The sequence below is a fragment of the Amblyomma americanum genome, chromosome 1 (assembly GCF_052857255.1).
Source record: "Amblyomma americanum isolate KBUSLIRL-KWMA chromosome 1, ASM5285725v1, whole genome shotgun sequence".
In the NCBI taxonomy this organism is placed as follows: Eukaryota; Metazoa; Arthropoda; class Arachnida; order Ixodida; family Ixodidae; genus Amblyomma; species Amblyomma americanum.
This window is the reverse complement of record NC_135497.1, coordinates 181,511,628-181,528,030: the sequence shown is the minus strand read 5'-3', so window position 1 is coordinate 181,528,030 and position 16,403 is coordinate 181,511,628. Positions and strand designations below refer to the sequence as shown.

Sequence of the window (16,403 nt, the reverse complement as noted above, 5' to 3'; positions counted from 1 at the left end):
AACCTCTTGTGCCACTCGAAAACTCGCGCCCGCGATAATGTCTCGTTGCTGGAAGCATCACGAATGAGCTCTTATGGCTTTGTGGCTGTCTTGCCAAGGTTCACACAGAATTTTATGTTTACGCGCTGTTTGAGGTGTACGTCCATCTCTCCACATTCACTCACAGTAGAATGCGCAGACGACTAGTGACAACATATTTTTATACATGTAGTGCCATCTACCGGCTGCCACAGCAATTAACATAAATAGCTCAGGTTAGCCCGAAAAGATGGTGCTACACATACGCACCAAGATTTGTTTTGGAGAACCATTTCTAGAGCAGAAAATAAATCAGTCTCGAAACTTTACGGACAAAAGTTGTAGATACTGTGGAAGGTACATCCAAGACACAAGCCGAAGGTGTCTGGTGTCCACAAATTTATTAATAGGACTAGTTCAGCCAGGAGGGAGGAGGGCCACTGGCAAGCCGAGAAGCTGCAGTGCCGGGATCCAATTGCGCAGCCGTTGAATTCTGATCTGCACGTACCCGCCCAGCGTGCTGGGGATCTTCTTCTGGAGTTGGGCACAATGCACAATGAAGCTGCAGTGCCGGGATCCGATTGCGCAGCCGTTGAATTCTGATCTGCACGTACCCGCCCAGCGTGCTGGGGATCTTCTGGAGTTGGGCACAACGCTACAGGCCCCCCCCCCCTCTAGCGAGGAAGTCGTGAGGGAGTCGAGCGATATGGTTGTGGGACAGCGAGATGGTTGGCAGGGTGAAATGAGGACATCAGGGAAAGTCCGTAGGCAAAGCGAAAACGAGACCAGGTGGAGCTGCCGGTAAAGGCCTCAGGCTTCGAGGCTGAATGGGTGCAATTGGGTCGGCACAGGAGCTCGAAGCAGAAGTAGGTGGGTCGTGCAGCTCCTCAACAGTGGGAGCAGCAGAATGCGAACGCGTCATAGCCGGGGAGAAGGCGTGGGATGATGAGAAGACAGGAGGGAGCAGGAGTGATGGAACAAGTGCCGATGTTGTCACATTTGGTGGTCATGACCTGTGCCTTAAAGCGGGATCGGAAACTCAGGGAAGTCGGAGCAGTGGAAGACTCCTGGCATGCTGCTGTGCTGGCCATGAAGAGGTCGTCCGGGGCTATGGAAGTGGCACATCCCAAGCACGGTGGTTGCTTGAGAACGTGCAGGGTTGCGAGCAGTGGCGACAAGATCAGAAGTAACGGGCTTCCCTGCGGAGTGCCTCATAGTACCGAGACTGGGATGAGGCACCAGCACGATGTGCTCACAGGACAGTACTGTTGCGAACTGTTGACTCCTGACTTTGAGCTGCCCCGCCTCTGTGCCCCCGGCCTGTGCCTGCATCAGCCTACGCCTACTGCTGCACGGAACTCAAGACCCCAGCTGCCTTCAATGCCTGCCAGATCCTGTAAGCGATGGCAACAGCTTCCTCCCTTGCCTCGTCACTTCTGTCGTCCCCACTGCTGCCTCTGTACGAGCACGATGTCTCCACGCTCCAGCTGCCCGAATTCTGGCCCTCGGACTCGGAACTTTGGTTCCTGACCATCAAGTCCAAGTTTCGCCTACGCGCCGTCACGTCCTGGTTATTAGTTTGTGGAAGGCACTGCCCAGACACAGGCCGAAGGTGTCTGGTGTCCACAAATTTATTAAGAGGACTTGTTTAGCGAGGAGGAAGCGGAGCTGCAGGCAAGCTGAGAAGGTGCAGCACCGACATCTGATCGCGTAGCCGTCGAATTCTGATCTGCCTGCGCCCGCCGAGCATGCTGGGGTATGTCGTCTTCTTCTGGAGCCGGGCACAATCCTGCACGCTACAATACTGATGTATCTTGCAGAAGCATGATAAATGCATTCACGCAGATCTGTTTACGGTGGACTGGATTTGTTTATTGCCGCATGGCCACACCTCACTACTCGCGGTGCGTACAGCACTACTGGCGATCGCGGTGTCGGCGATGTATGGGCAGCACATAGTGCTCGAGGGTGCGGTCACGGCTCGCACGTTTGTATCATTCGTAGTGGCTTGGGAGGGTGTTCAGAACATAGAGCATTCTATACATTGTACACAAAGTGCTCCTATCGGGGAATTTTTAAATTCATATTTCGAAATGGGACAAGCGATGCTACGCTATTGGTGAACGATCCTCATGCGGCACGGTCGAGCACCTCGACGTTGTATGATGCAACTTTCAGTTGGGCATGCGGCACTTTCTCTTCCTGCATGCATGACATGTCAGCCTTCAAACATACCTTTCCCGGCATTAGTTCTTGGTGCTTACAAAAGTATGCGATGTGGGAAACCGAAGAAACGTTGAAGGAATCTAGAGAAACTTAGCTAAGCAAGTACTGCAATGAAAGAGCCTGCGAATCCACAGAGGAAACAAAGCACTCGGGAGGGAGGGCCACGTGACTTGGGCGAGATTGTAAGCCTCCGAGGAGCAAGAGAGGAGGCATGCGCTCCTGCCAACAGTGGCACTGCATTTGCCCACAACCGAGGCAAGCCAATTGGCGACCTCAAAGCATGCCTCAGAAAAGGCGTGAAAGATCTGGTTGCGCATGGTCATTTATGGCATGCTGGCACTCAAAACGTGGCAGAGGAAGTGAGCTTTTAAACGACACTGAAATGGGTGCAATACGACAAGGATAAATGGAGCTAGCAGCACGTTAACTTCGGCTTTATCTCGTCATTCTCAGTTGTTCTCTGTTGGCGCAGGTGCATAAAACATCAATTTTGTTTTCATTTCTAGAAGGCATTAGACTTTGGTATTTTGAAGAGAGAAGCTGGAATGTACAAACATGCCAAAAATGGTATTTTTAGAGAACTGACTTTTTTGCAATTTCGCATTTCAAGACCCGCATATCCCCATAAAAGGTAGTGAATGGAGGAGATTTGGCATGAATCATACAGACCTAGCTCTGTCTGCGGCTTTTTCAGTTGTAGATATCGAGCCGATTTTACATGCTCACTCAGGACTGCTGATATGATGAAAGCGCTCGGAGATACCTAGTTGACAGTACTGGCTCACAAGGTGCTTGTTTACACCGTCACTTAAAACTTCAAAATAATCAAATTATTGGACATAGTCCTCCGTGGTTTTCTGTTTTGTGCCCATGCTGATGAGTGCCGAGAAGGGAAGAAAACACCGAAGGGCAAGGAAGAACTCACGTCCTGTCCTCTGTTCACTCTGCTCAAATGGAAATAGTAGACGGCTTTGCGTGGTGAGCTTGTCCTGGGTATTCCGGTGTCCTCTTTTCTTCCTTGTTCCAGGAAACTTGTGCCTGGCCTAAATACTTGAAAAATCGTCTTGCTGGTAAAGATACAAGAAGGGAACGGGCAAGGAATGTGGCTTTGATAGAAAGGAATGACTCTAAGAATAATACGGCTGTGTTCCTTGTCAACGAGAAAAAAAAGTAAGGTAGATTTCTTCACGTGAAGCTGGCGTTCCCCCCCCCCCCTTAAAGAACAGCTTAAATTCGGGGTTTTTTTGGTTTTCAGTGAAATCTAGCTCGGGGGTTATTTTAGGGGTTTATTGGTACATACCGAAAACAGAGCACTCTAGTTTTAGTTACCTCTAAAGAAAGGAAACATTTCTTCCTTTGATGTTTAATGTGATTACTGTTGTGTCTCATTTATGTGAGCATGAGCAGAGAGGCCTTGTGAGACACATTTAAAATTAAGAACAAAAAGAAATTTAAGTGAGAAATTTATCTTTGCAGCTTGCAATGCTCAGTGTTAGTTTGTTGTAGCATTTATTTAACCACTTGGTAGAAAAATTATGCCCACACTGTCACTGCTTTCTTGTGAAATTTATGGAGCATCATTCATGTATGCCAAATATTTTAGCCTACATTTTGCACACTACTTTCTGTGCCTACACGAAAGCAATAGAAGAAGAAACTAGCAAACCATTTTAATTTGTAGCGGAAAATTCGTTGTCTTAGTTTTTAAATGTGTCCTTTGTTGCTGACCCTGTTATAAAGGTCTGTAGCCTGCTGCAGTAAAAATATTTTTGTTTCAAAACCTACTGATCCCATTGTTACTCATTTCAAGTGCTAGCTATGGTCATTGCTTACTCTCACGTCTAGATGAATGCTGCTGTCTTAGCAGTTGCTGAGAGCAGTAATTGAGCACATGAGAATGCAGCGAAGTTAAACTAGCTGGTAGCCATGCTTAAAATATTGCTCGTGGAGCAAATAAGTTCCAGACACTTGCTTTTACAAATGCTGCTGTCACCATAAGGTCAGGCTTGAAAAGACTTTAGTCTATGTTGAGTTGGTGTGCACCGGAACAGGTAGTGCTGACATGTTTTAGTTGGCACTGCTAAAGTACTCGGTGATGTGGTTTGACTTCAGCTGTGATATTCTGGTCATTCCTGGTATGGGGTACTACCTCGATGGAAAGAAACGCAAACAACCCGGCGCCATTATGCTCCGCTGTTTCAATTTCTTTTCACCGTGCTTTTACTTCGGTGATAGCAAAAAGACCCTAGACTCGTCCATGATACATTCTAGGACGACTCTGTCTCTTTCGTACCACCCAGTTAAAAACGCAGTGAAAATAAATTCCAACAGCGGGGCATGTTGGCGCCGGGTTCGCGTTTCTTTCCATCGAGGTAGTACATTTTTGTGACTAATTAGGGACCAGCATAGTTACCGTCTTCAAATAGCAGCCTGGAATTACTTGGCAGCATGTGCTTGCTCTGGAAACAGTGGTTTGAATGCAAGATTCATGAACTTTTATATGAAACTTTTTATTTATATTAAAATTGAAATTTATAAAGCTTAATGTAATGTTTCTAGGCAAGCTACCATGAGCGAGAAGTTTAAATGTCATTTTTTATGTACACATCCATTGGGTTTTTTTTGCTTCGTCTTTGGGTGTACCAGGAGATGCACTTGATATGCATGAAGTTCAAATGGATTGTGTTTAGTTGTAGAGGTTCCATCATTCAAGCAAAAAATTTACTATTAGTATATTTTAGCACATCCGTAGTACCTATAGGTGACACTCTTGTACTCAATCTATCCACTGTTTGAAAGAAAAGCATGGAATCCTGTTGCAACTTTTGACTTTGATTCAATTAAATGAAAAGAACTTACTAGTGTCAAATTAATCACACGTTTTTATACTTCTTTTACCAAAAATGCAGAATGTATAGAGGACTTCATTACAACTTTTACATGCAAGAATCACTACATTCACAAAAGTAGCCATGTTATAGCGTTTATTAACATTTGAAGAAACTAGGGTAGCTTATGGGTACAGTACTTGTTATATGTACATTTTGCATTTAGAAACATGTACATAATTTTACTTTGATCATGTTTTTGGTTTTTTCTCAGATATCTGTACCCTCAGTTTGTGCACGCAAGGGGTGGAAGGTTTTTTGACCTTTTTGCATCTTCACAGGCATGCATTACCGATTGTGTTACCCTTTTGTGGAGTTTCAAACTGGTCGAGAGCTGCGAATGTCGCCCATATATCCTCGTCTCAAACTGGCTGGAGCTGTGTTTGGGCAAACAATGGGTTATGAAAGGCCTCATTATTATACTTCTAGTGACCCTAACATTCTGACAGGTGAGTGGTTACTTTAAGTTTAAAAAGCAAAACGTGTAGTGACACACAACCATGCATTTTGTATGCAACTAGTATCATGGTATCATGTTTTTTAGAATGTGTTCTTAACAACTGGCAGCTCTTAAATCATTAGCCTTCAGGTCAGATTTAACTGTGCACAAAAAAAGTTGGTTTTTCTTTGCCTAATGTTAAGAAAAAGTAATGGACAAGCCTTGTTTTGGAGTTAGCCTTAGTAATCTTTGGCCTATGTAAATGTGATTTGGTGCTCTTTTTTTAAATTGAGGGAGAGGACATGGGGATGCCTACTGTTGTGCACTGGTGGGCTGTGTCAGTTTTCAAGGCTGTCCGCAGTATATTAATTTTGATGACATTATGACATGTCAACTAGGTTGTCGCATGTTCCTGCTGGTAAACTCTTTTCGCAAAGGGTAACTTGAGGTGCCTAGTGAACATTGGGGAACTGTAGTACACAAGGTTGCATGCATTGATAAACTGTGTAGTTTAACTCTCTCTCGTTACCATGAGAAATTGCTTGCTTTCTTCAGGTATCTGTGATTATTTTTTTTGCCACAAATAGCACTTCAACACGTTTTGGCATAGTGAAATATAGACATTAAACATGTTTTCTGACTGACAAGCCTCTGAAGCAAGTTTATTAAATAATGCAAAAAAAATCACAAAATCAAAGCTTATTTTGTTAGATATGTATGCAAATATCTACAGCAGCCACACTGAGGCATGATTGTAAGGGAGAAGTGCCTGAACTACTAAACAAAAACATAATAGGGGATATGCAAAATTCCGTAATTGTGCTTTCCCACATAACAATGTTGCCCAAGACAAGATGGCAGAGTTGTGTATAAAAGAACTGAAGGCTACAGGAGAGGTGCTAAGGGTGTCGATGAAATATATGAAGCGTATTTTGGAGGAATCAAACAAAAAACTAGTCCTTCTTGCTTTGTTTGAACTGAAACTAATGGATGGCCATCTTGTCTTGGGCAACGTTGTTATGTGAAAAAGTACTTGTGGAATTTTTTATAGTCCCCATTACATTTCGCAGTTGGTAGAGTGTATATCTTAAAAAAAATGATGGTAAGAAAATCAAGATTTTGCAGCTAAATCTTGGCATATTTCGTAGAAAATAAAATAATCTCATTACAACAGTTTTTTGCATTAACAATGTTAGATTCTGTAATTCCTGTGCCGTTATGCGAAGCCGCTTCTCAATTTTTCAGGTTGAACCAAGTTACACAATCTTGGCAGGAAATATTTCTTTTCTCACATGACTTTTGTGCCTTGTAGTGAAGCAGCTTCCTGATTTTGTTGGTGATTGGTGGACTACACATTTCTGCCACACAACATTTTCAGAGTTATGACCTTCCTAGCACACTGTGCGCTGTTACATTTCCACCCTGCACCGCAGCGGTGGCCAAGTGGTTGAGCATCCGCCTCGTATGCGGGAGGTGCGGGGTTCGATCCCCAGTGCCGCCGGGTACCCACCGGTGATACAATGGGTACAAGCTTTCCCCTGGTCTGGTGCTCGGCTTATTTAGGGTGAAATGCTTGGGAAATGGGTCTCTGACCCCACCTTGAGAAGAAGAAAAAATACCTTGTGACATTGCGCTCTTTGGCCATAGCTGCCCTTGCGCCATAAAAATCCATAATCATCATCACATTTCCACCCTGCTCTACTCGGTAAGGCTGAACTGCATCATTTTGAAAGGCAGCAGTAAGGCGAGCTTTTCTATCAGACAGATGGCCAAAGTGTAAAAGCTGCTGAAAAGTTCAGGCATTGTATTTTGCTACTGGCATGGTGTAAGGCCACGAATCTATTCCATGCAGACTCAATACCGGCATTAGGAGTGTACAAGGTCTCTGGGAAAGCATGCAAGAGAAAGAGAACTATTGACGGCTGGAACGAAACTTTATGGCAAATAACTCTTGACATTCCAGGTCGAGTTGATACACTGTTACAACTTGAACTGATATCTGACCCTTTATTGTTGCTTTCTGACCCCTATTAAAGGCTTGAATGAAAAAATCAGGTGCAGGTGCCTGTGAACGCTATGCCTTTTTTGGGGGAGCTGTCGCATACTACAAGGATAATATGGTGACAGGGGACACAGCGTTGTAACTGCACAGTAGTAACGGATGCCATGCTTTCACTCCAGAAACGAGATTGAACCTGTAGTACAAATCTTTAAAATGTCAGATTTGATTTCAAATACATAGTATCAACATAAAAGCATAGGGAAACAAAACTGCCTAATAAGAACCGACACCCACAATTAGAGCTGTTGATTTTGGCTGACTTGACTGACCATCAGTGACAGAATTCCTTGTGTTAAATGTTCTGAATCTGTGTTGGTACTTTGATCTCAAAACTGTTATGGTTGTGCTTTGTAAGTGAGAATGGTATGCCCATGCGTGCGCATGTGTGTATGCGTGTGTTTCCTGTAGCATGTCATCCTTATGTCCCTTAATTTTCACTGTATTTCATTGTTAGTCAAAGCATGCCAGACCAAGTAGCCCAAGCTTTTACGCTTCTCACCCGTTTTGTCTCAAGTTTTCCCGAGCAAACTTTTAGATTATGTAAAACTGTATATTCATGGCACCAGTCATGTTCCAGAAGTCACGGCATGTTGCTGAACATTGAGGGCATGTAGCACTTCAGCTATTGCACTCATTACCATTTTAATTATCACTTCGATTCAGTGCTGTCGATAATGATTGTCCTTGCTTTGTAGGTGGCATGGCTGCCTGTTATAAAGTACTGCGATGGCACTGCAGCCATAAGTGCCTCCCAGTGTCCAGTGATCAGGGCTTGCCTAAAGACTACCAGTGCAGGCTTAATTATCGACACTAGCAAAAACAATTCAAGATAATTGGTCTGTCTGTGAGATTCACTGCACAGCTTATGAGAGCTAGCTCTGCTTTTTGGTTTGGCTGACTCTGAATGCTTTCTTGTGCTTGTCTGGTGGCATTGTCAGTTTACATTATGACATTATGTACCACTGCCTGAGAAAACGTTTGCCTTTGTGGCACAGCGTATATATTGCACTCTGATCAGGAATTCATGTCATCCTGAAAATCATATCAGTGATGATTGTGTATATGATATCCTGCTGTATGTTGCAGTGCAGATGTGTTTGAAACCATGAATGAAGTAGATCTGCCTAAATTGTGAGTGAAAAAGTGGTGTCCATGTTGGCTTCTTATGGGTAGAGTTATTGCGTGCCAGAAGGAAGGATGCTTTTTTGCATTGATTCTTCTTGCATGCTAGGCCCTGTGCATTACAAGAATGGTGCTGACCTTTGTTGATCACTGACACTAACCTCACTGACATGTTTTCATTAACCTGAAAATCTCACTGAGTCTTGTTTTGATTCTGTATGTTCCAGATTATTATTCGCAGACTATAATGATAACTTACATTATTTTACTTTTCTTCAAAATCCTACTGCAAAGGATAAAGTGTTTATAGGATACTGTGCCCTTTGTTATTTTTATCTGGGTATTGGCTGAGCATTAGTTGTTCTCTTTATTTCTCAAGTTGGCACACAGTTTTTTCACTATTTCTGTTCATTGTAGGAATGGACTTGCCTTCAGCTAAAGTTGAAATGTATGGAAAGCCACCATGGTTTGATGCTGTGAAATCTGAGTATGAAGCCTGTCGAGAGAGGGTGGCTCTTCTCGATTATTCATCTTTCACCAAGCTGGAAGTTTGGGTATGTGCACTATGCATAGTTTGCACTTGGAGGCTGATTGTGTCACAGAAATACTGAGCTTGTAGAAAGTGACGTTTCATACAAGTATGGTAGCACATGTGATGTCTACTTTTGGTAGTATACTTGAAAGGTGGATGGTGTAATGCCTTCATGTGTTCAAGAACTGCTGGTTAGTGGTAAAACCCTGCATACTAGAAAACCCTTCATAGAAAAGTGCCCTGCCTGCACCTTTCTTCTTCTTTCTTTTTCCCGCCCTTTCTAATTTACGTCCTAAGAGCCATTCAGTTGGGATGATGTTTAGTAAGCACAGTGTGTTGCCCGCATGCAATGAAACAAACCTGAATTGTATTCACTGATGTCGTTGCATGTGTGTAACAGTAATTAGTACAAAGGCAGTTAATACAAAAAGATCCTGCTCTACCATTACAGCTGCATGTGTAGTGAACGCTGGCCGATGTGTAGCGTGTATGAATGAACTTTTGGCACTGATGCAAAAACACTTTTTTGCAGCCTTTTTGGCAGAAGCTTTTGTATCTTCTGCTGCGAATTGTTGCTGAAACAGTCGAACCTACTTATAACGAACCTGGCAGTCACGTACGTGTGTATCGTTCGTTGTATCCGAGGTTTGTTGTAAGTGTACTTCCCTCATTAGAGCCAAAAATATGAAGTGAGACAAAAGTACCATTTCTTTCTCTAAAAAGTCTGTTTTGTACACCTGCTTCATCAAACTAGACAATATCACAACTCTTTCCAAGCTATCTAGCATGGTCATGTTCTCCTCGCCGAGACCTTTGCTGCCACAATGTGTCAGGGACGCCTTATAACTAATTGTAGTTTAAGTGTTGACGGCAACTGCAGTTCTGCCTCTTCATCGTCACCTTCATCGAATTCCTTGCAGTCAGGGAGTGCTTATGCGTTTGCGTACAATGGCTTCGTCAGTGGGTTGCTCTGCAATGTCATCGTCAGCGTCCACACCAATGAAATCATCCCAGGTGACATCAGGTCCAACCTGCTGCGCATTAACAGCGCATTGCAACAAATGCACATGTGCTTGATAACATGCACCTTCTACAGTATCCTCTGTCATTCCTGGGTCCATAAACCCGGCATTACGGAAGCAGTTCTTGATGCACTCCACAGTCAGTTATAAACGCACAGACTTAATCATTTCCATGTTGGCAACCAAAGACAAAGAAACTGAGACGTCGCCATCTTGTCTGTCATTTCCATGGCGGCGAACAAAGACATAGGAACCGACACGTCGCCATTTCGCCTGTCAGTTGCTGTCAGCATGTGCTGGTGATGCACCACCGACAGGACACATTTAGCACATGAAGGGTGCCCACTTGCAGTGGCTGGTCTTGTTTGTCACATTTTTTGAAGTGAAAGCTTCACTGGGCTAGCTGAGGTGCATTTCGCGTACGCCGGAGTTCAACCTTCAGCCGAGCCACAGGTGTTCCGCCGTGGCGCGGCAGCACCGCCAGCTGCGGTTTGGGTGTCCACCGATATATGTGAAACAGTTACTGCGACATCTCCTTTCCTCAAGACCAATTTTGAAAACCAATCTTCAATTTCCTTCGAAAGCAAAGGGAAGGCGCATAAATGGCCCCTGGGACAGTGGACACCTCAGTCATGCTTTAGCTTATGTGGCGGCAGTGACAGATGTGCGCTGCATGCGTTGGCATTCACAACGTTGTAGCAGAAACGCGGCACTGAAGCTATAGACTGTCGGTGTTCATTGTGTTCATTGCTATTGGCATTAACAACGTTCTAGGCGCCGATGATTTTGAAGAAAGGAAGGTGCATAACTGGCTCCATGGTACAGTGGACGCCTCAATCGCGCTTTGAGGTATGTGATGGTGGTGAGAGAGAGATATGGGCTGGATGCATTAGCGCTGACAACGTTGTGGCAGACACGCGGCACTGCAGCAATAGGCCGCAGTGTTCATTGGGTGACCAACCTCTAGTGATCAACCATTAATTTAACTGCCACCAACCAGGGTAGGCGCACTGCCTATCCAGTGTGCGGAACGCATTCAACGTTACAGGTGCCAAGCCACATCTAGTTGCTCGATACAGCACAGCTTTTGCTCTCTAACTAGGTTTAGCAGTAGTTAAAGAATTAAGTTGGGGGCTAGTTGGTGCTTTTGATCCACAGACTGCGACATATTACTAGCGTTAAAATACAAAGGACAAAGAGCAGAAACACACGGGACAGACGCTAGACTTCAACTGCCGCGGCTAATTTTTTTTCCTATTCTTTTTTTTTTGTGCCTTGTCATAGTCAACCATTACATTCCACTGGGAAAACGACTCGTGCGTCATCCCCATCTTACTTCTAAAGTTATGCTTAATGGCACACTAGATGTGCCACTAGGATGCACTAGTTGTGTGTCTTCGAAGGCTTTATGTTGTGCCGGTAGCATACGAGAACGTAGCTTCCAAAGCACCATGGCTTGCAAGACTTTCCACCAACACACGGCAGCCGCTGGTTGGTGCTGTCCGTGCTTCTGCACAGAAGCACTATAACGTAAAGGTTGCTGCGCTTTTAGGCAGTGCCAGGCGTAGTCTTTCAAGGCACGTGTTTTTGAAGGCCACATCTGGCAAAAGAGTTTCGTCGGCATTGTACATGTCCCACCTTATTTTAATGCTTTGTTGGATTGGTATGGTATATCCAGGGAGGGAGTGTTTTCACAGGAGCAGAAAGGCGCTTTTTGGTCACTGCTCCTGCAGCAATCTCGAGTTTTTGGCTGCAGGGCCGGGTTTGCGGTGCCTCCTTTTTCGCTCTGGCCAAGTGCTGCAGCCATGGTTGTTCATTGCACCTGAGATGCAGTGCCATTGCCCTGATACGTATTTTGATGGTAGCATCACCTTCATTCATAATAAGTGAGCATTTGTTATAATTTCGGCCGTAATAAGTGGGCGGAACGGTAGTTTTCCTGAACTGTGAGCTGCTGGCACCTAGTAAATGTGATGTGCACTAGTGGTGTTCAAGCTAAGAGAAATATGCAGAGAGGAACAGCGTCAACACAGTATTCTTTCAAACACCAAGTCCGAATGCTTTGTTTTTTCATGCTTGCACTCCTGTGTGATTTAATTTGAGCACACACGATCTGTTTGACTTGTGCATAAGTTGAAATGTTGGACAGTAGTGACCCACCTGTTCCGATGTGCCTTGTTGGTGAGGAAAGTGTAGAAACTGTCACTGTCATAGCAAAGTAACTTGCTGAGCCCACAGTATATGACTGCCACCCACTGATCGATTCACTATTCAGTGTATTTGAGTAACTGCAAGCTGAACATTAAATTGCAGAAGCTTCTGTGCTTGCTAGCAATTTTGTCACAAGCATAGGTCATTGAAGTTGTGTTATGAGTTTGAATTTCAGTATTGTTTATCTGTGCCATTTAGCCTAGATGGTTACAGCTGCTAGTACAAATGTACAAATAGACTTTCTTTGACCCTTATGAGTCTCGAGCAATAAATCTATGAAATTGCTCTTCAGCCATTTTGCTTCCAAAGCCGCTGGTTCGCCAGCTGGTGGAAGAAGGGCCCAAGGGCAAGAAGCCTGCCAAAGCAGCTGTATGCCATAAAGTAACCAGATGCTGAGGTTTTGTCCTCAATATTATGCCGCCGGACATTTTTTAAGGTGATTTTTTTAGGAAATGGTAATTTTTATGCTTGTAGTTTATCAACATGATAAAATGAAAACAAAACTGTTATTTGAATGCTTCGGAAATTGAAAAGCGGTTATTAGTTTAGGTTTGGTACCACAAAGCATGGCTCTGATGACATACTGAATGACTAGTGTACTATTGTGAAAATAAAGCTACTCTGCCAAATTATTTTTTTTAAATTTAATATTTATTTGAAGGAAATCCCTATGTATTATGTAGCTCTTGCAGTTTATAAGAAGCAACCCATAGCCATCTGATGCAGATTAGGTTAACAAGGGAAATTATTTTTTTCTTTGTGAGTCTGTAGCTCTGGATTGCCCCTAGGGTGTAGTGTAGATTTTGTTCTGTCAATTTAACGCAAAATGAGAACTCTTAGCATTTCTTTGTGCTTAACTGTATCTCTTACTTATCGATTCTAAGCATTTTGAATACTTTTACTTTTGTGCAGTCTCCTGGCAGTGAAGTGGTTGATCTGCTACAGTACCTGTGCTCAAATGACATTAATATTCCTGTTGGAGGCATTGTTAACACTGGCATGCAAAATCATTGGGGTGGCTATGAAAATGACTGCAGTGTCGTCAGGCTTGAGAAAAACAGGTTTGTCTTCATTTTTGACTGCCTCATTTCTTTAAATTTTTTTCTGCATTCATTCATGTCCGTTTGTTAAGGCACCAGATAATGATGACAGGCTAATGGTAGAATGGTTGTGTAGCATAAAAGGGCTCCTGTGCACAGTTGGTCTTCTGGAATGTGCAGCTTCATTGTTGTGTCATGCATTAGCTTGTGTTGAGTGCTACATCTCATCAATTTGTTTTCTCTTTTGTTCACATTTGGTTGCTCCTAGACGTTTCCTGCCAGTGTGTGTGTTCTTATTGTATGTACGAATGGAAACAAAATTTGCTGGTGCATTCCAAGTGTTGGCAGAGCTATGCCACCTGCTGGTCCAACACTCTGCTCTGCAGACCATGCTTGGCACATCTGTTTTGTGCACACCAGGACATTAATCCCAAGTTATCCCTGGGACAGCTTTCCACTGTGTGGACTTGATGCAAGATTGGCACTTTTAATATGCACTGTTACAAAGAGTGAGTAAGCTCGCATGCCTTGTCGTGGGCTTCTTTCCTGACGAAGCTTCATGCTCATTGCCAAGTTCAGTTGAATATATATATTTTTTAATTTGCTTGTGGTGCCCAGCATCATTTTTTGCATCAAACCTAGGCAACGGAAAGCAGCAGCAGCAGAGGCAAGCACATGCCAGGTTAAGCACCCCTGTGAGCACAAAACAGGTGCGGCCAGTACAGTTGCAGTAGCAGAGGTAATGCAGTTTTGTAGTTAAATTGACATTTGCATGGTCCAGGAACTTATGTCCCCACATGCACAGTGCTGTGCTTCAGTTGGCCCATGAACTGCTGCAGGTGACTTGTCACTCTATTTACTTGCTTCTGCATAGAACTGAGTGCATGGCTTTAAAAGTGGGACATTTTTAACTCCTTACTCATCAAATATATTGCTGGCAGTGCATTTCTTTTCTGTTCTATTGGAGTGTGAAAATATGAGTAATGTGTCCCTTGTGTAATTAGTTTTCTGCATGTTGGTATGATACAGTAGTGTGAGGGCATAAGGAGCTACCTTTATTACATGCAGTAAATATTGTTTTGACCCTCTTCGTAGTGCTTCCCTCTGATATCCGTAATTGACCTCAATAGCACCCCCACAGGAGGGTCACAGGGAGTACTCCATATAATGCCTTAATAAAGGAAATCGACAGTCAGTAAGAGGACAGGGTGGGCTAAAATAGGCAAGAAATTCTTTTTTTTTTTCCCACAGTTACGCTTTTTAGTTTCCTTCTGAGCTAAGGCTGCTTGTAGTTTTATTGTCTAGAAGAGCGCAAATTTTAAGATTACTAGTGTAGCAGTACTCTAATTTTTCATATCTCTATTGCCGTCATTCTTCATTGGCCTACATTGCATGCATTCTACCTGTTTCGACGTCACTAATGGCTATCCTGGCCACTGAGAATCAGCTAAGTACGTATATGTTTTAGCCAGGTGAAAATTAGTATAAAGGTCAGGTTGCACACTCTTTAGAGTGCCTTTTTATCTTATAAGTGCCTGAGGTGTGTTCGTAATATTTCTGTCAGGAGAGGAGAACATCCATTTCAGTGGAATTTTTTTTTCGCAGCCAGAAATTTCAGAAAAAACTCATGCTTTACAAACTGGAGGAGTTGAAAGATTCAATATTTGTTAGTTTTTAATGTACTTTGCCAACAGAGTAGCAAAAAAAAGAGCCTGGAAGCATTCATGCCTGTTTGCTCTCGGCTGTTGCATATATTTTTTTAATCATTAATTTTAAGAAAATTGATAGGAATCGCATTTTTACTTCAGTAGAAAGTTGTGAACTAAGGCGGGGATTCATGGCTGGTGGTATACATTGCTGAACCCAGGCACCCTGGAACCTTTTTTCATGCGAGGGGGGGGGGGGAAGGACTTTGTTTAGTTATTTATTTATTACGTGTAATATATTCCTTTTATTTAGTTTTTGCTTTTTTTATATTTCACTATTGAAAAGTGTACTTGTTGGTGCATATGGAACTTAAATTTAAATGGGCAGCTTTATAAAAATGTACACACGAGGAGTGATTGACTGCCTTAAAAGAAAAATTTGCGCTTACTCTGTTTCAGTTGTACTAATCATGCTCATGAACAGGAGCCAGTCAATCAGCGACTTCCATTGGAACATGATTGGATTAGGTTACTCATATTAAATGCTTGATAATTGGCTATGAAGCCAGCTAGCTCAGCTCCACTGTACTTTACATTAATAACGTCCTAGTATTGAGGTGCTTGTCAGAAATCTGATCTGATTGCGAGCAGTTGGAACCTGGCGGGGAGTGGGGGGGTTCTGCCCCTCTGGAGAAATGTTCTAGCTTCCCTGGCTGGACCAGAATGATTCGATTAGCTACCAAATGATTAGGTCCAAAAAGAATAATAAAAAATTGTTAGTGGAAAATAATTCTGACACAGCGAGCAGATCAAAAAACACTAAAATTACTCGTCATCCAGACAGTATAATTTGCAAAGAAGGCATGGGACATACCCTGTTCTTGTAATGACTAGGGATGCAGAAGTTTCATATTTTGTAGAATGAAATTAGATAAGCTGAAGGTAAACAGAAAAGAAAAAGACAGCACTTCACTGGTGCAAACAGAATCTGTGGCCTCTGTGTGCCGTATGTGTTGCTGTACCAGGTGAAAGTGGTGACTGCATTTTCTGAATTTTACAAGCATTCATGCATATAAATATATAGCCTAAATATGAGTCCCTTTTAATGGTGTTCAAAGACACCAGGCTACTGCCAAGATAAACTTGGAATCGCCACATTGAAAACTGCTTACTACTGATACTCTTCTTGATGTGCTG

At 43.3% G+C, this 16,403-nt stretch overlaps 1 protein-coding gene across 5 annotated transcripts in view; it reads left to right on the top strand.

The window, feature by feature from the left end:
• The window catches only part of LOC144114295 (pyruvate dehydrogenase phosphatase regulatory subunit, mitochondrial), a 95,655-nt gene that overhangs the window by 61,658 nt on the left and 17,594 nt on the right, over positions 1-16,403 (top strand). For all 5 annotated transcript variants that reach the window (XM_077647927.1, XM_077647926.1, XM_077647928.1 and 2 more), the window contains 3 exons: positions 5,414-5,581; positions 9,173-9,309; positions 13,433-13,581. In XM_077647927.1, coding sequence (XP_077504053.1) covers positions 5,414-5,581; positions 9,173-9,309; positions 13,433-13,581 — 454 coding nt within the window. The remainder of the gene's footprint in view (positions 1-5,413; positions 5,582-9,172; positions 9,310-13,432; positions 13,582-16,403) is intronic.